The 20288-nt window shown below is 27.5% G+C and overlaps 1 protein-coding gene and 1 pseudogene across 1 annotated transcript; one reads left to right on the forward strand and one right to left on the reverse strand.

Moving 5' to 3' along the window:
• Positions 1-6190: 6190 nt before the first annotated feature.
• Positions 6191-14426, reverse strand: beta'COP (coatomer subunit beta'). Its single transcript, XM_015330018.2, has 8 exons — positions 14268-14426; positions 13637-13988; positions 12605-13543; positions 11672-11907; positions 11256-11594; positions 10578-11177; positions 10228-10515; positions 6191-7123 (listed from the first exon to the last, which is right to left on the reverse strand). Exons 1-8 carry the CDS (start codon positions 14268-14270, stop codon positions 7082-7084), a joined length of 2799 nt encoding a protein of 932 aa, XP_015185504.1. The 5' UTR covers positions 14271-14426; the 3' UTR covers positions 6191-7081.
• Positions 14427-18651: 4225 nt separating this feature from the next.
• On the forward strand, positions 18652-19915 carry LOC107071203 (histone-lysine N-methyltransferase SETMAR pseudogene; annotated as a pseudogene).
• Positions 19916-20288: the final 373 nt, after the last annotated feature.

Consider the following 20288-nt stretch of genomic DNA (forward strand, 5'->3'; position numbering starts at 1 on the left):
TTTAATAATAATAAAAAAAAAAAAATGGAAAAAAGTAATAATACAAAAAACAAATGAAAGTATAATTTTTGAAAAAAGGTGAAAACATTAACTACCCCTACGTCCCCGAACCCTTATAAACTTGTCTCGAGAACAGTTTCTTTCATTTCTTCGTCATAGGGGTGTTAACGACAAACTACGTTCAACATTTTTCTAATCTTTTTCTTTTTCTATCTCTTTCTCTCTTTTAATGTACTTTTATTCATGGAGAACGTGTTGAGTGACGTTTTTTTAAGAAATGAAGTGTCCCACGAGACTTCATCTCTTCCTCTTTCTCTTCTTCCAAAATCTTTCCATGAAAACAAAAAAAATCAATGAAATATAGTATATAATATACTCGTATATTAGTATGAGTACTATATATACATATATACAGGGTGATTCACAAGCTCTTGTCACCTAAATAACCCCAAAAGTCTGATAGAACCAGAAAAGTGGATAAGAAACAAAGTTGCATGAAAAATGCAGGACTACAATATGACATTAGGTTGAATCATTTTCAAGATTTATTGGTCAACTTTGTTTTCTTTAAATACAATGTTACATTTTAATACTAATTTTCGGATAGCGGCTGACAAGACAAATCCAATGATATGCAACATTAATATTTTTGAAATTCAACGATGGTCAAAACTGGCGAACAAACCGGTCACAATACAGCTCTTCCGCGTCATGGTCGTGTCATGGTTGCGTCAGGGTTTCCTCAGGGTTGCGTCAGGGTTTCCTCAGGGTTGCGTCAGACTTTAGTTGTTCCGACAACGGACGGGAACCAGATATTTTCCGAATAGTTTTGATTGGTCATTGTCGGGTTTTGTATTTAATGTTGCACATCATTGGATTCGTCTTGTCAACCGCTATCCGAAAATTAGTATTAAAATATAACATTGTATTTGAACAAAACAAAGTTGACCAATAAATCTCGAAAATGACTCAAACTAATGTCATATTGTAGTCCTAAGTTTTTGTATGCAACTTTGTTCTTATCCATTTTTCTGTTACTATCAGACTTTTTGAGTTATTTAGGTGACAAGTGCTGATGAATCACACTGTATAATATAGTGGTGTTTAAATTATTACAAAATTCAGTAAGCTTATTACACCGTTATTAATTATGAGAAATATTACTTAACAAGATTGATTTCGGTAAGAGGTGTTGGTTGACGTGTTAACAAAATAAAATAAAAGAAAGAAAAGAAAAATAAAAAGAAATGATCTATCGTTTACGCCACGTCGGTGAAATGCGATATAAAAAGGTCGAAGTTATATGAGTAACAAAGTGGATTTAGTCGAACACTGTAAGGAACCCATTTTAACGAACCTAAATGCGTGTTAGTATACCATTCAGTTGACTCCCTTTTAATCCACCCATGAAAATGTACGTGGATAAATATATTACCATGATACTGACGTCATTTCGAATTACAATTTCTATTTCCTAAACGTTTTAAATTCATTCTTAAATAATAATCACAATTTTGAATCTTTCAATTTGTTATTTATATATATATATATATATTGTTCTATATGAAAAATTGGATCAACGATCAAATCTGTTAAAAAATAATTTAAAAACAAAAAAATAGAAATACAAATTAGAATTTCTATTTACTAAACATTGGAAATTAATTCTCAAATAATATTCACAATTTTGAATCATTTAATTTTGTTAAATATCAAAATTATATACTAAATTTAATATTAATTTTGTTAAATATTAAAATTATATTTTAGATTTAATATTAATTTTGTTAAATATTAAAATTATATTAAATTTAATATTAATTTTGTTAAATATTGAAACTATATTAAATTTAATAATTATTTTGTTAAATTTGAAACTATATTAAACTTAATATTAATTTTGTTAAATAATTAAAATTATATTAAATTTAATATTAATTTTGTTAAATATTAAAATTATATTTTAAATTTAATATTAATTTTGTTAAATAACAAAATGATATTATATAAATACATAGATTATGTTTTATATGAAAAATTGGATCAACTATTAAATATGTTCTTGTTAAAAATTAATTGAAATAAAACAAAACAAAAATAGAAATAAATTAAAATTTCTATTTTTGCTAAACATTTTAAAGTTATTAAATAATATTCACAATTTTGAATCTTTCAATTTTGTTAAATAATAAAATTATATTTTAAATTTAATATTAATTTTATTAAATAACAAAATTATATTAAATTTAATATTAATTTTGTTAAATAACACAAAAGTATATTATTTAAATACATAGATAATGTTCTATATGAAAAATTGGATGAAAACTATTTAAAATGTTCCTGTCAAAAAATTAATATTAAAAAACAAAAATAGAAATAAACTAGAATTTCTATTTGTTAAACATTTGAAATTAATTCTCAAACACACAAACACACACAACACTTACAATTTCAATCTTTCAATTTGTTATTTATATATTATCATATAACTTATTATTTATATATTTATAAAATTGTATCAACAATAAAATCTGTTAAAATCTAATTACAAAAAAAAAATAAAAATAAAAATAAAAATACAAATAAATAAAAAAAAATTGATTTCAAAATCGACAGATAACTCACCACCTTTTAAGGTTCATTTCTCTCTCTCTCTCTCTCTTGTTGCTCTTTAAATTTTCTCCCATTTCCTCACACACATCCCCTTTCTCCCTGACGTCTAATGTAAGAAAAAAAAAAAACAAACAAAAAAAAAAAAAAGTTAAGTTTCGCAGGGTGCAAAGCAATGACGCGGACAATTTGTATTCGGCCGTCAACGAGGACTCGTTTCTATTTTCGAGCAAACGCACACGGGATGATATCTTTTTATTTTCTTCACCTCTCTCTCTCTCTTTCTCTCTCTCTCCTTCTCTCGTTCGTCGTCCTCTTCTTGCTCTCTTTTTTTTTCTTTTTTTCTATTTTTTTTTCCTCAACGATCCAGAAAAGCGTACGACGACGATGACTATACGTAAATCCGTGCGTCGGCGGCACATGGCTACGTTTATAATTAAAAATATAAATGTAATTTAAAATTAAAACTTAAATCCCCCAAAGATAAATATATATATATATATATATTTTGTGGTAACACTGAATACCAAAAAATAAAAAACAAGTTAGAAAAGATATCAAAAGAGAAAAATATCAATGAAAATATATGTAAAAAAAAAGAAGATATTTTACGTGATATATTTTACTGTATAACAATGTTTATATGATGAAGTAATAATTGAGACATTATTGATAAATGATCATCAATGATTCATGAAATTATGACAATTTTCTACGTGACAACACTTCGTGTGTGTGTGAGGAAGGTTTTTTTCTTTTTACATCAAACAGCAAATTGAACTCTTTCGAATGCTTACGTATGCCTTTTTCTTAGTTTTCATTAACTGTAAACGTTTTAAACCCAATGTTATACTTACATCAATATTATTATTTTACATGAGCCGTTTACTTTAAAAGTGGCCTACTGTAAATGTTATATTTTTTACATGATCTTTTTATTCTGAAACATTTTGTTACTGATCATGAACATTTTTGTAACACAACAATTTGCTGATTTAATCAAAACGATGAAATAGTTTATTTTGAAAGTGAACCTAATTCCAATTGTCAATTATAATTTTTCAAGTGAAAACTTCTTTAGAATGGGTGTGATTTGAAAAAATGTAACGCAGCGGTAGGCGGCGATGTAACGGAGCGGTAGGCGGCGATGTAACGGAGCGGTAGGCGGCGGTGTAACAGACAGACGGTGTAACAGCGGGCGTCTATGAAACGGCCAAGATACTAAATAAGAAAAGAAAAAGAGACAAACATATAGGATTGAGCCTGCGAGAGAATGAGACAGAATGTAGCTATACCCTTTTTCCTATTCTTGGTCTTTGACTCGTAGTCCGCACCGCATCGCACCGCACCTGATATTCTGCATTTGTCTCATTCTCTCGAAACATAGTTTTTTGAAGGTTACACTTTTAACACGTGTGATCTGCACACGTTGTTTTTTTTTTTTTTATAATAAATCAAGCCTACAATTATCTTACACCTGATACTTTGCATTCGACTCATTATCTCGAAACGAAGATTTTAAGAAGGTTTTACTTCAAACACGTGTAATCTGCACACATGATATTTTTGATTGTCCGTAATTACTCGTAATGATTAAGATTTTGGCATGGTAGAAATGTCATTAAACAACAATTATTTACAGTTTTGTCCTTCAAAGATTATTATAATATTATCAGAATGTGCTGGAAAGGTATTAACTTTTACTGTAAATCAAATGAAACAAAGAAGATCTTTGTATGTACAAAAATGATTAGAAAAGGCTATTTTTAATAAGGATACACAATTCTAACGGAGAATCGATAAACTGTTTAAAAATATGTTTCAATGCGTTTTGTCAGAAATGAAACCGTATCAAATTTTTTATAAAACATCGATGAATGAGAATGAATATTTGAAAATCCTGAATTTATTAGCACATCTGGGTAGATCAAAAAAGTTCGACAATATTATATTGACACCATTGTATGAAAATATCAGACAAATGACAACATCAAAATTCAAGGACATAATAAACCTACTACGACATATACCATTGGAATATCATGGTTTCTTCAAATCCCTTTCACATACGCAAAATGTAAATGAGCAGTAAATTGTTTTGTAATTGATGTAAGTTAAAAAATGTTTTCAATCGCATCAATTATGTTTCTGAAGTGTTTTAAAGATATGTCAAATAAATAGAGTATTATTTTTGTTTTCAATTTGAAGCATCTTAAATTATGTTGAATGGGGGACTTGGGTTACTTCAAAGTTTATAATGAAATCTGGTTGTTAATTTTGAAAGTGGTGGTCTGACTGCATTTTTGGATAGAAAACGCATAATAATTGGCACTATTTTAATAGAAACGATAAATTGAGAACACCTTTAGATACACTTAACACTAGATATACCAGACCAGTCATTTTGACTGATCAGACTATTTTAATTCAAAATTTCTACTACATATAACATTTGAGTACTGTAAATAATTAAATGTTTTGTTATTTAAAAATGTCTCTAAATTCACTTATTTATTAAAATTATTATTAAATATTTTGTATTATTTTTTAAGATTAAATAAAGACTGGAAGTCTCAAAAAGTATTTTTTGTTTATACAACAGTCATTTAGACTAGTATTGTAGAAATAAGTATACTAAAAATGGTGGTACATATCTAATGTTAAGCAGTATAACTCGTTAGTACCCTAATAGCACAAAATATTGAATAATATTGAATACATGTGTATTTAATATTAAAAAAGATTAAATATTAAATACACATGTATTTAATATTTTGTGTTACTAGGGTATCTTGTAAGTATATTTTTAATTGTATTGAAACGTAAACCCTTCAATGTATCAATTCGAACATAAATAGAGTTAGGCCACTTTCAAAATATGTTTTAATTTAAAAAATGATTTGACAAAATTCGCCACAATATCAAATATAACTATTAACAAAAGAAAACAAAAAAATAATAATAAGATAATCATAATATTTACGTATGAATACAATAAATAAGATTATTCATAGAATCATGTTTGTTTGAACGAAAAATATAGTTTGAAAATAATGATTTGAAAATGTATCAATATATACAGTTAACAACATATGAAATAGTTATTATTAGTAAAATAACGTATATTGAAAAAGAGATTGGGATTTGGACGATCCAAATTTATATCATATGGTTTATGGTTTCATTGTAAAACGTAACTCGTTGTTTCACCTACTCGTTTCCCTTGAGAGAGAGAGAGAGACCAGGGTAAAAACGGTTTAAAATCGGGCGTTATATTTTACCGTAACACGCGTGCTTCGATCCTTCTTTCGTCTTATTATTCTCTTTCTCCTTCTTCTTTTCTTAAAAGTCGTCGGTGAGCACGTACGACTCGTACTAAATGTTCCTCTTTGTTTTTCTCGCGACACGTAATGCGCGCGCGTGCACATCGTGAGGCTTTTAGTTTCTTCTTTGCAAGGAGGCCACGAAAATCGAGTAGTCACGTTCAAATTTGAAAGAAAAAGAGAAAAGAGAATAAGAAAAAAAAAATAAAAAAATTAAAAAAAATAACAGCAGGAGAAAAGAGTTTGACACACAATGAGGAGAACAACGATATATTGCATGATTATTATATCGTATGTTATAAATAAAAATTTCGAAATTAATATGAATAACGAAATATATATATATATATATATAACGGCCTTCTTGATCTGGCATTTTTTTTTTATATGTAAACGTGTTTTTTTTTTTTAAAGACGCTATTCTTGATAATCGAAATTACGATATTATTGGAATTTAATCTACGTTAATATAATATGTAAATCGAATGATGTATTTTCAATTTATAATCATTTCAATTTTTGTTATTATTTTGTTTTATATAATTTATATATATATATATATATTGTTATATGTATCCATTTATTTCCTATATAAAAGTAACGTTAAAATCATTTCTTTTTTATATATATATATATAAGTCTCTTTCAAAAAAGAGACATAATATATTTTATTATGTAACTTATATTTATTTATTTATTTATTTTTTTTATCGTGTATTTCCAATTGTTTTTTTTTCATCATTTCATTACGGATTAATTCATGTAAAAATCCGTTTTATATGAAATTTAAATTGTTAGTACAAAAAGAGAAACACGATCGAAATTTTACTGTACAATTAATTGTACTTATACTTATATTAACAATACATTTAAAATTCGATATACCAATACGTATATTCGTTCATTCGTATATGTATTATGTTATATACGTATATGCATTATTAAGCAATCGCAGTCTTGCGTTATTTAAATTTTCAAATTGATGCGATTTCAATATAAATTCAATAGATTTTTTTTGTTTTTGTTTTCTTGTAATACTTTGTTTCTAAAGAAATCTTTTAGATTCTTTGGGGAATGACTGATGGAAGGGGGAATGAAATTGTCGTTTGTGTAATAGATACGTTTAACGTTTTCTGATTTATCGGCTAATCTTCTTCCAAAAGATCCTCATCTTCCAAATTCACACCCTGAAATCATAAATATATTTCATTTATAAATGTATACATAGAATTATTGTATATGTAACAATTATACACAGTGGTTGTAGAAAGTATTCGTACACTGATCAATTTGAAATAAAATGTTGTTAAATTGTTGTTTTTATAAACGATGAAATTTATACATATTCCTTGAAAGTCTCTACAATAGATGTAACGAAACAAAATCTGATGGACACTGCACTGTATGGAGGACAAAACAAATGAACAGCTAAAACCAGAAAACTTGCGACCCACAGTGAAACACGGTGAAGGTTCTGTACTTGTTTTGGGACTGCATGAGTGCAGTTGGTTTGGGCATGACCATGATACCCCTTCATTTCGCAACAAAATTACCTACAGTACTAGCGGATGTATCAATATTTCAATTATTTTTAAGATGTTCGACTATTTTGATAGCACTCATCTTTAGATTCTGTTTTATCATACTTGTGATAACTCGTCCAGTGTACCGATTAATTTTCCGTGGACGTCCATTTCTTGAGTTATTTTACAGTTTCTTTCTTAATCCATACCTATCAATGATACTTTGTACAGTAGATCAAGGTCTGTTTAGAATTCGCGATATTTCTAATAAACATTTACATTGATTATGTAAATAAATAATCATTTATCTTTCTTCTATCGTTGTTTGCACACGTTTTTGTTCCATTTTCCAACAATAATTTTCGATCTTAAAAAATTTTGAACTCAACTGATGCCGAGGGTTACAAACATACTGATGAGGTCAATTATAACTGGAAAGTAATTATGTGTGTGTGTGTGTGATGTGTTTATATTATGGTTTATGTATGAATTCTCTTGTAAATAGTTCAAAATAAAAAACTGTATAAATAATTTATTCAAAAATATTATTTTTTGTTTCATTGTACCTATTGTAGAAACTGTAAAGAACATGTATGTGTGAACATGTATGATTATACATATTAATGTATAATGTATGTTATGTATGTATAATATATATGTAACATGTATTAATATTGTTTAACATGTATTATTAATGTATGTAATTTTATTATACATGTATAATATATTTGTTTATAAAAAAAAATTACTAATTATTAGTAAAAATAAATAAACTACAATTTCACAACATTTTATTTCAAATTGATAGCTGTATAAATACTTTCTATACCCACTGTATATACTTTCTGTAATAAAATTTTTAAAAAACAAATTCAAAAAAAATATTAAATACGAATACTTTTTACAGCCACTGTATATTATACTGTATAAAACTGTATTACTGTACTTTCTGTTATAAAATTTCTAAAACAAATTCAAAAATAATATTAAATAAGTACAGATACTTTTTACAACACTCACTGTATATACTTTCTGTAATAAAATTTCTAAAACAAATTCAAAAATAATATTAAATAAGTACGAATACTTTTTACAACACCCACTGTATATACTTTCTGTAATAAAATTTCTAAAAAGACAAATTCAAAAATAATATTAAATACAAATACTTTCTACACCCACTGTATATTATACTGTATAAAACTCTATTACTGTACTTTCTGTTATAAAATTTCTAGAACAAATTCAAAAATAATATTAAATAAGTACGAATACTTTTTACAACACTCACTGTATATACTTTCTGTAATAAAATTTCTAAAAAACAAATTCAAAAATAATATTAAGTACGAATACTTTTTACACCCACAGTATATACTTTCTGTAATAAAATTTATAAAAAAACAAATTTAAAAATAATATTAAATAAATACGAATACTTTTTACAACACCCACTGTATATACTTTTTGTAATAAAATTTCTAAAAAAACAAATTCATAAATAATATTAAATACGAATACTTTCTACACCCACTGTATATTATACTGTATAAAACTCTATTACTGTACATTTTGTAATAAAATTTCTAAAATAAATTCAAAAAAAAAAACAAAAAAATATTAATGAACGTAAAATAAATATTTTTGCTTTTAAACGAATGATAATATAAATTATGTTATTTTATGGAGAAGTTTGTTAAAAGAATATACAGAAAAAGAGGAAGAGGAAGAAGAAGAAGAAGAAGAAGAAGAAGAGGAAATGATTGATTGTAGAAGAGAGAAGCAGAGCGTGACAAAACCGAGGAACTTGCTGAAGTAACCATAACGTAGAAGCTATCCGAACCGACTCCCCAAGGCAAATGTTATGGCAACAAGGTTGTAAACAAAATACAGCGTGACTGGCTCGTGGGGTAAACGATATCGGTTACGAGTTGCGGACCTTAATGATTTGCTACTGATTCTTAAAATTTCCTACTCTTGTGTGGCACTGTTAATAAAATAAATATAACATAAATAATAATAATATATATACATGACAGATCTGTATATATATACTATATGTGTACAGTACCAAAGAAAAGTATTTAACACAGATTACACTTTCCTCATAACATTTTCTGTAAATTTTTACTAACTACTATTATTTATTAATTATTAAATTTGTTTTCTTTTAATCTTTCTATTATTTTTGTAATAATTATGTTTTAGTTTACTATCTCACATCATATATATATATATATATATTCTGTATATACAAGTTCAACTTATTTCCTGTATGGTATTACTAATTCCTCGAAGAATGACGTTTATTACCACGAACCTATCGCAAGACGAATCATTTGTGTCACGCTTACAAATAGGATTAGCATTGTGCTCAGTATGCAACGATTCTTTTTACTTGCGACCACCTGTAAAGATAGATCTACATATGATACAGCAGATTTCATTACTTCTAACATCAGGTCACCCATTTCTTTACAGTTTGGTTAAATTCTTCTCGACAATTATCTACTATCTTTTCTTTTTTTTTTAATTAAAACTAAATCCTAAAACTTACAAATGGTGTTGTTGTGACGTGCCATTAAACTTACATTTTAATTAAATTCGTCTATTTGTGGTGTGTCAGCGTGCAAAAAATATAAATCAAATATAAGGAAAGTAACATGCAGGAGAAGTATTTTGAGTTAAATAAAAGGAAGAACTGTATAAGCTGTAAAAAAAAAAAAAACATGGAAACATTTTCAAGAAGATTCAAGATTATTGCTCACAGTATAATCGATCGTATCATCGAGTTCAAGATCAAGATCCAGATCATCATCGTCAACAGTCAATGGCCTGGAATTGCTTGTTTTGATCACCTTTTCTGGAACTACACTTTTTGCTAAACTTGGTTTAGCTGTAATCTCAATATTTTGTAATCTGTTGAGTAAATCTTCCTGTGATTGTTGCGTAGTTTCAGGTTCTACGGTACTGGTACCAGGATTTACAGTATAATTGAATTTTCCTGCTGCTTCAGCTGCCAACATTTCTTCTATTGGTTTACGGTCAATGTTCGGCTGTAATCAAATTGTATTCATGTATCGTAAACATATCTTACGAATAAATTGATCATTTTTACCTGTATTGTTGGGAACATGGATGCAGGAATTTTTCTTTTATTCTCTTCTCTCAAGAATTGTTCAACTTTCAATGCTTCTCTATATCCAGGAAATAGATTTTCATATTGTTCTGGATCAGCTAAACTCTGTCCAGCTTTTTCACTAACCGCTGATAATTTTTCTTTCCACAATTGAACAATTGATGATATTTTACTCGGTGCATAAGTTCTAGCGAAGAAAGCAGCTTCTGGGATTTTGTTTGTCTTCAAAAGAATTTCAATACATTTGTCAATATCTCCAAGTATGAAATTTGATAAAAATGAGATATTGTTTTTGCCCATTTCATCAGCATCAGCGCCAAGTTTTTGAATCATGCTTGCATTTCCAGTACTAGTTGCTAACAAAAGTAAACCACCAAAGTCTTGAGCTTGATGTAAACATTCTTGAGCTAAGCATAGTTTTCCTTTTTGCGTTGCTAAAGATGCCAATTGTCGCCACTTTTGTTGACTATTTGCTTCTTTAGCAAGGGAATGTGCTGTTGTCAAATCTCCCAATGCCAATGCTAATTCAAACCTGTGATCTGGATCAGTTGAGACAGCCAAAGCTTGTTCTTTGAATCCCTGTTAAATCATTATAAAAAATTGTATTTTATTTTGACATTATATTTCATTATTATATTATATTTTGTACAAACAAACCTGTTTTTCTAAGAAGTGTGCTACTCTTGTACGATGTTCTTTAGGTACAGTTGGCAAGACTCTGTCAGCAGTTTCAAAATCTTTTCGCATAACAGCTGTTTGATATTCTAATACAGACAGTAATAAAGAATAAGAGACAACGGATAGTTCTTTATCACATAAATACAATCTATTATCTCTTGGTACATAACCAAGTAAATACATTGGCCTATCTAGATGAAAAACTGTGACTACTTCTCCACCAACAAAGTAGTTTATTCTATTAACACTATTCGTATAGATAAAACAATCACCAACCCATAGACCTGTTTTTACTACTTCCGTCATTTCTGCTACCATCTAAAATAAAAAGATCATTTGTTATAGAATATAATGTATCTATTGTAATAAGATTAAAATAAGATAAATATCTTTACCTCAAATGCATCTTCTATATCCTCAGCATTCTCAGCTGCATTAGCAACAGCATCAGCATGATACTTTAAAATGAAATATTGATCTGAGGTAGCTAATGCCAAAAGAGAAGCATTTTCAGCCCAATAAACATGTGTAGGTTGAATATCAATACGTCTAATTAATTTTAATGTGTCCCAATCAAAGAAAGATAAACCAGATCCAGATGATACTCCAAGTAAATATCCTCCAAATATGCCTGCAATAAGTACAAATATTTTATGTAGAAAGAGGTTATGTTTTAACAATATTAAGATACAAAAGTTTTTTCTTATTTTTAATAATTCTACGGGCAGAATATTTTTTAAGTTGAATAACTTGAAGTATAGAAAAAGGTAAAATGGAGTAGAATTGATATTATTTAGTAAAATAAGGTTAAATACAAAAAAAAGTATATTATGCATGTGTGTGATATAATTTTTAACTTATAATAATATTATATATAATATAATGTAATAAATATTACATATAATATTATAAATAACCTATATTATATCACCTAACCTATATTAATATATATTATATTAGGTTATTATATTAATATAGGTTACTATAATATTAGTACCATAATACTATATATGTAAAAATAATACCATAATATAGGTACCATAATATTATCACTTAACCTATAATAATATATATTATATTATATTATTATAGGTATTAATATAGGTTAGTAGGTTATATAGGTTATTAATATAATAACCTAATATAATATATATTATTATAGGTTAGATATGATAATTATATATAATAAATATTATATATTATAATAACATTAACTTAATAAGATAAAGTTAACTTATGTTCAACCTATCACCAAAAATAAAGGAAGAAATATTCAGAATAACCTATTATTTTATTATAAAAATAGAAAGAGAGATAAATATATTTACCATCAGCACCAAAGTCTGGTTTAAAATTTTTCTTCTCTTTGAAATTTTTAAAGACTTTGACAGACGTAGTACTTTCCCTTACAGCATACTGACTTGAATCAGCTGCCCAAACAAATTCTGACGCTTGTCCAAAAGCTTTATTTCTCAATGCCATAGAAGTATAAATTATATATTCTCCATCTCCACAAACTACTAAAAATCTTCCATTTGGATTATGCTGAATAGTTTGAGGATAGATTTCACAAGCACCCATATCTTTGACAGCTAATGGTAAACGTTCACCATCTTGAGCTTCTTCTCCTAATGCTTTTAAATTAACTTGTTGAATTTCACTGTGTTTAGCCCATACAATTTTTCCACCTAATGAATCCATAGAAACAGCTGGTTCTTCTCTACCAACTTTTACCATGACACTTCCTTCATCATAACCTATAGCAACGTTGTTTGAGCCTCGCATGCAAGCAATAGTCCAAACTCTTTCAAAACCATAATTAAGAGAGGATTCCAGTCTGTACGTTCCAGCATGCCATATTCTAACAGTACCATCTTCAGAACCAGTTAAAACGATAGGTAATTCTGGATGGAAACAAACTGCTGAGATATTTTGTGTATGGCCTTCCAATGTTTGAACACAAGTTTTATTTTGATAATCCCAAATTTTGACATATTTGTCATCCGCTCCTGACATTAAATAAGGTTTATCACCACCGTGATAATAATCCACACAATTGACACCTTTCTCATGACCCTCCAGTGTGAAATTAGCAGTGGATGATCCTAATTGCCATACTTTAACCGTTCTGTCCAATGATGCACTAGCAAATGTATTATTGTCTTTTGGATTAAACACAATTTGCATGACGTAATGCGTGTGTCCTTCAAAAATTTGTTGACTTATCCAAGATTTTTCCCAATTCCATAATTTAATTGACATGTCATCTTTTACAAATAAAAATTAAACAGATTAAAACAATTGTTCAATCAAATATAGAAAATTAGAATGAATAATGTAATTATAACGTTTGTGCTTACCACTGCTGGTTAAGATAAATGGCTGAGTTGGATGCACTGCTATGCATCTGACATAATCACTATGTGCTTCAAAAGAATGTACACGTTCTAAAGTATTATAATTGAATACTCTAATCTGCATATCATCAGATCCTGTGACAACCCAATTCTTGCGTGGTACAAACTTAGCTGCACGAACTGGCAAGTCGCATACTTCAAATGTCTTAACAAGCGTTTGAGTTTCATGATTCCAAATGTTAACATTGCCTTGATATAAGGAACACAACATCCATGGTTCTTTTGGATGAAGATCTACACATTTAACTCTATCTGACCTGGCCGTCAATTTTCTTTTAATATCTAACCTCAAAGGCTGCAAAAGTGACATACTGATGATTGTCCTTGTTCTTACTTAAGATATAATTTTTGATTCAGTAATTTAACACTTAATCTTGATTAGATTTATTGTAAATATATTATTAGATCTTTGTTCATTTATAAATATATTTTATAATATGTAACAATAAATGTTTTGACGTGTCGAGTGTTAGAAAGATGTACTGAAGTCGATACACTTGTCTTCTACAGGTGTTTATCGATATTATTTCAATAATATATTTACAATATTAAAAGTGAGATATTTAAAACGTACCATTTTTGATGTTTTTTAAGAATATATTCACTGTATTTTATATATATATTATTAAATTCAACGAATAAAATCCAGTATTAGATCTAAACAAGAAACCTCGGCTATGAAGTTAAGACGTGGCCGATGATCCGAACAAAAATGGCGTCAACATGTGTCAACCGATAACAAACACCTTTTTTTTTCTTCATTTATTTTACAAATTTGTTATGAGTGATTATAGATAATAATTAAATATCTAAAATACGTTATGATGATGTATGCATTGATTTACATAAATGAAAGATCATATTTTAATTTAATAATTAAATATTGATATCTCTTACATGGTTAGATTAACTCGGTCGATAAATTAATTTTCTTCTTACAATATTACTATCTGACTTGATAAGGTAGGAAACTGCACTATAAAATATTGTACTAACTAAATAATTGTATACAATATGTAGTAATAAATATGTACTAACAAAGTATTGGTAATAATTATCTGTTTTTTGGTAAGATAGAAAACTGCACTAAAAGATTACTATTTGTTGTTGATAAGGTAGAAAACTTTAATCGATTTCAAATTTTTATAAAAGAAATATAATCTATTGAAAAATCAATAATTGTAATAAGTCACAAAATTGACAAAATTAATTATACAATTATTTTTATTATAATATTAAATAAATTATTTCAATATTTTGTGTTTTTTTTTTAAATCAATTGTCATAATAATTACAACACATACAATTTGGAATATATATTTTAAATTAATAATATAATAACTTTTAATTAATTTAATTATTATTTTGTAATCAAATTATGAATCATTTAATATAAAAAAGTTATTATTATTTTTTTTTTGAATTAAAAATGTATTATCACAATGTCAACATTGGTAATAAGATAGAAAGTTTAATTACTAGGAAGGTCAAGTTTATGGATGCACAAAGTAAAACCATAAAAGGTTTATCGTTGATGAAAGACCTATTGAAAGGAACGAACGAGTATTTAGGTGAAAAAGGTCACAGCAAAGAAACGAAAGATACAAATTGCGTCGGAAATAAGAAACGTTTAACATCTATTCAAGGCCGTGAATGATGTCGTCGAAGGTTCCGATGATGTGTAGAGATAACGGATCACCATCTGAATAATGGATGTATAGTTTGCTTCCTGAATTTCTGCAGGACATTACGTGAAGATGTATTATATATTATACGTTTCTCTTTCTTTTTCATTTATTTTTTTCTTTTACTTTTTTTTTTCTTTATTTTTTTTTTGTAAAGGTCGAAGAAGAATATACAACCAAGATAAAAAGAGGACACAATTTGACGACTTTTTTACAAATCAAAAATTAAAAACAAAAATAGTATATATAATAGTATAAGTAGTATAGTTAATGTAAGATATTTTATTTAAATATAATTCAATATAATATTAATAAATTTCATTGTATAGTTAATATGATATATTATAATTAAATATAATTATATAAATAAAATAGTATAGTTAATATACTATATATTATATTCAATATATACTATTATTATATTAAATTATATTAAATGAAATATTAATAAATAAAATAGTATAGTTAATATAACATATTATAATTAAATATAATTATGTTAAATGAAATATACATATATATATATATATATATATATATATATATATATATATATATATATATATATATATATATATAAAAGTATAGTTAATATACTATATTATATTCAATATATAATATATTATATTAAATTATATTAAATGAAATATTAATAAATAAAATAGTATAGTTAATATATATATAATATATTATATTAAATTATATTTAATTATATTATTATTAATAATTATATTTATATTTATTAATTATATTTAATAATATTATATATTAAATTATATTAAATGAAATATAAATAAATGAAATAGTACACACAGTTAATATACTATATTATATTAAATATAATTAGATAAAATATATATATAAATAAAATGGTATAGTTAATATAATATATATATATATATATATATATATATATAAATTTTGGATTTATAATATTAAATGATATTTATGTTAAAATATTATTAAAATCTTCATATAAATGTTTTAAAGATTTGAAACATTGAAAATGTTAATTTTTGATGTCATTCTTGCGTATTTATATACCATGTAATATTACGTATACCACCGGTTGCTTATTTTATTGCAATTATGAGGATTGGTTTGACTATTCTTCATGTGAAATGTACAAAAATCTGACGTAACTTATTTTGTAGACGTTGATCTTTGACATACATCATTCATCTATACAAATCTATTCTTTTTCGAGATTATACTTGTGGAACGTCCGTCCACTCGAGATATTCCTTTTCCTTATTTTTTTTTTCATCTGTATTTTATACAATTTCAAAATGGACAACAACAATTCGTGAGTATTGTAATTACCTGTCTAATTCAAAATTACAAAACTTCGTGGATTTTTAATGTGTCTGTGTATGTGTGTGTGTGTGTATAGAAATGTGTAGAAGAGTTCAGGAAGTAAAAGTAATGTCTTTACTTATGTGTATATGTTACATACAATTATATATATATATATATATACAAATCACGATTTCACCATTTTAACGATAAGTATCTACACATTTTTTCTTTTTATAAACATCGTAGAATTCTTGATCACGATGAGTCGGTTTAATAAGACTAAGTAAAAGTATCGTTAAAGTTGTTGTTTTCGCGTGGTTAATTTGAAAAGTTTGAAGGAAAAATAAATCAAAGAATTTATCAATCTTTTTTTTTTTTTTGCAATTAGTAAAAATTAACAAAACACGGGCGCTATTTAAAAGACACCACTTTCTTTTTTTGCATATTTCGATAGACTATACATTTAAAAATAATATACTCAAATTTCAAGAGCATATCTCAAATATTTTTTAGGCTCTTTTACGAGGCTTCTTTAAGAGGCTCGTTTACGAGGTTCTTTTACGAGGCTCGTTTACGAGACTCTTTTACTAGGCTCGTTTACGACTCTCGTTTACGGGGCTCGTTTACGGGGCTCTTTTACGAGGCTCGTTTACGAGGCTCGTTTACGAGGCTCTTTTACGAGGCTCTTTTACTAGGCTCGTTTACGAGGCTTTTTTACGAGGCTCTTTTACGAGGCTCTTTTACTAGGCTCGTTTACGAGGCTTGTTTACGGGGCTCGTTTACGGGGCTCTTTTACGAGGCTTGTTTACGGGGCTCGTTTACGGGGCTCTTTTACGAGGCTTGTTTGCGGGGCTCGTTTACGGGGCTCGTTTACGAGGCTCATTTACGTACCAGGACGCAACCCTGACGCAACTCTGATGCAACCCTTTTTTTTTGTTTCGTCAGGAGGAAAAACCTTCCAAAGGCTCCCTGGGTCCGTTACCCAGAGAAGTGTCGGATTCGACCTGCACGTCGCACTCTGACGTAACCCTGATGTAACCCATTTTTCTGTAGCACTTGTAAACAAAAAAAATAATTGATTTTTTTGACCCACCCTAATATGCAAATATAGTTAATATAAAATAGTATATAAGTAATAGTTTTAAATAAAATAGTTATTTTACTTACATTAATATTATATTATATAATAATATAATAAATATTTGTTATATTAAATTTAATATAAAATAGTATAATATAATAATAATATTATATTTAATAGTTTTATTATATATATATATATATCTATATTAATAATATAAAACTATATATAATAATATAATATAATAAATATTAGTTATATTAAAAAATTTTACATAAAATATTATATAATAATCATTTTATATTAACTATATTTAACTTATCTTTGTAAAAGATAGCGAAAGGAGGAACCTAAAACTGAACTTTCAATAATCATTTGGTTACCTCTCACCAACCAGACTTTTAACTTGCTGGTATTTCAAACAGAGAAAGATGAAACACTAAAAGATTATGGAATTTTTCGTGACATTGTTTGTTTGTTCGATTAATACTGTTGTAAACAAATATATATATATATATAGTATCTCAATTAAATAAATCTACATAAATATTTTCTTTTTGTTTTTTAATGATAAAAAATATGTTGTTTCATTGTAAAAAAAAAAACGTATTTTGATTTATTTATTTTTTTTTTATTATATTGTACCTTATGACCTTGTGAAAAAAAAAATACTTTTATTTAATTTAACATTTTGTCACGATCATCAAATGACGTTGAACATCAAGAATTTGATAAAATCGTAAATGCCTGCAGACCCAAAATGGGCCCACCGGTCGAGTCAGGTTCTTTCTCTCTTCCTCTCCCTCTCTCTCTCTCTGTCTCTCTTGGCTTGTTTCTTTTCATTCTTCTTTAATCTATCTAGGTATCATCTTTATTGATCAAGTCATTGCGAAATGAACGGTTACTTTGCTGAGGCACGAGGTGAGACTCGTGTTTGGCCGAATTAGCAGAAAGAAAAAAAAATAAAATAAAAGAGGAAGACAATAATTTATTGGTTTGATTGTTTCCAATGAAAATTTATCGAATTTATAAGATAATCGTAGTGACTCACAATTAGTTTGATTTAAATAGAAACGAAAATCAAGATAAAACATAAGTTTCTTAAATTTTACATCTCCCTTCAACAAAATGAATTTGATTTCCGTCCTCCCAGCTCTAAATAGGAACCTTAATTTTTCCTTAAACAAAAAGATGTATAAATGACATTTTTTTTTCTGTAGAAGATAACCTAATTTGTCTCCATTATTTCTTCAGAAGACGACACAAAATAATTCAACTCAATTTCAATATTAAGTCATTAAGTATGAAATGTCTGATTACCTAAAGCCTCAAGTTTGATATCAGATGTCTCCGATGCAACGAAGGAAAGCCGAAATGTTAACGAAGTGTTCGGCAAGGATGTGGCTAACGAATGTACTGTATTTCGATGGTTCACAAAATTCCAATCTGGAGATTTTGATCTTCAAAATGAACCACGCAGATGGCCCAAGAGCAAGGTGGATGACGACCAACTGAAAGCTGTAGTGGAAGCAAATCCATCTGAAACGACACGTGGACTAGCAGCAAGGTTTGAAATTAACATCCCAACAATATTAAGTCATCTGAAAGCAATCGGAAAAGTAAAGAAGCTGAATAGGTGGGCTCTACATGAGTTGAGCAAGCGTCAGCAACAGAACCGCTTCGAGACCTGCTGTTCTTTGGTATCAAGACTAAAAGGCGATCCATTTTTGCATCGGATAGTCACGTGCGATGAAAAGCGGATACTTTTTGATAATCGCAAGCGTTCGGCACAATGATTGGACAAAGATGAAGCGCCAAAACACACCCCAAAGCTGAGTATACACCCAAACAAAACTAATGGTGTCTGTTTGGTGGTCCAGCGCGGGTGTTATACACTATAGTTTTATGAGACCTGGGCAATCGATAACGGCGGACCTTTACTATGAACAGTTAGAAGAAATGATGAGGCAGCTGCAAATTAAGCAGCCGAGATTGGTCAACAGGGACAGACCAATCCTCCTGCAGGAGAACGCTCGACCACACGTTGCATGATCGACGTTACTTAAACTACAGGAACTGAACCTGGAAACACTTTGTCACCCACCGTACTCGCCAGATCCGATTAAAGGATCGAAGAAGATAATAAATAAAAAATAATATATATATATATATATATATATATATATATATATATATATATATATATATATTGCGAATGATTGGATTGACATCTAAGTAATTGCAGATTTAACCAATTATTTTCCTTAAAAAATCCGCAATTTTACTTAGATGTCAAACTAATAGTTCAAACTACTTTGGAATGCAATGACACAATTGAGTTTTGTCAAAACGATACTAATCAAAAAAAAAAAAAAAAAGAAAGGATTTAGATCTTTTTAATGATAAAATCGTTTATAAGTAGCCGTGTATAAGATACATAAGTGGAATATATAGGATAGATTACAGATAATTTAACGGAATAGTTTTGTATTACTGAGAGTAAAGTTAAACTGCCTTAGGAAAGAAGAAA

This window comes from Polistes dominula, unplaced genomic scaffold (assembly GCF_049000335.1).
Source record: "Polistes dominula isolate Pdom_NZ unplaced genomic scaffold, Pdom_raw_medaka contig_26, whole genome shotgun sequence".
NCBI lineage: Eukaryota > Metazoa > Arthropoda > Insecta > Hymenoptera > Vespidae > Polistes > Polistes dominula.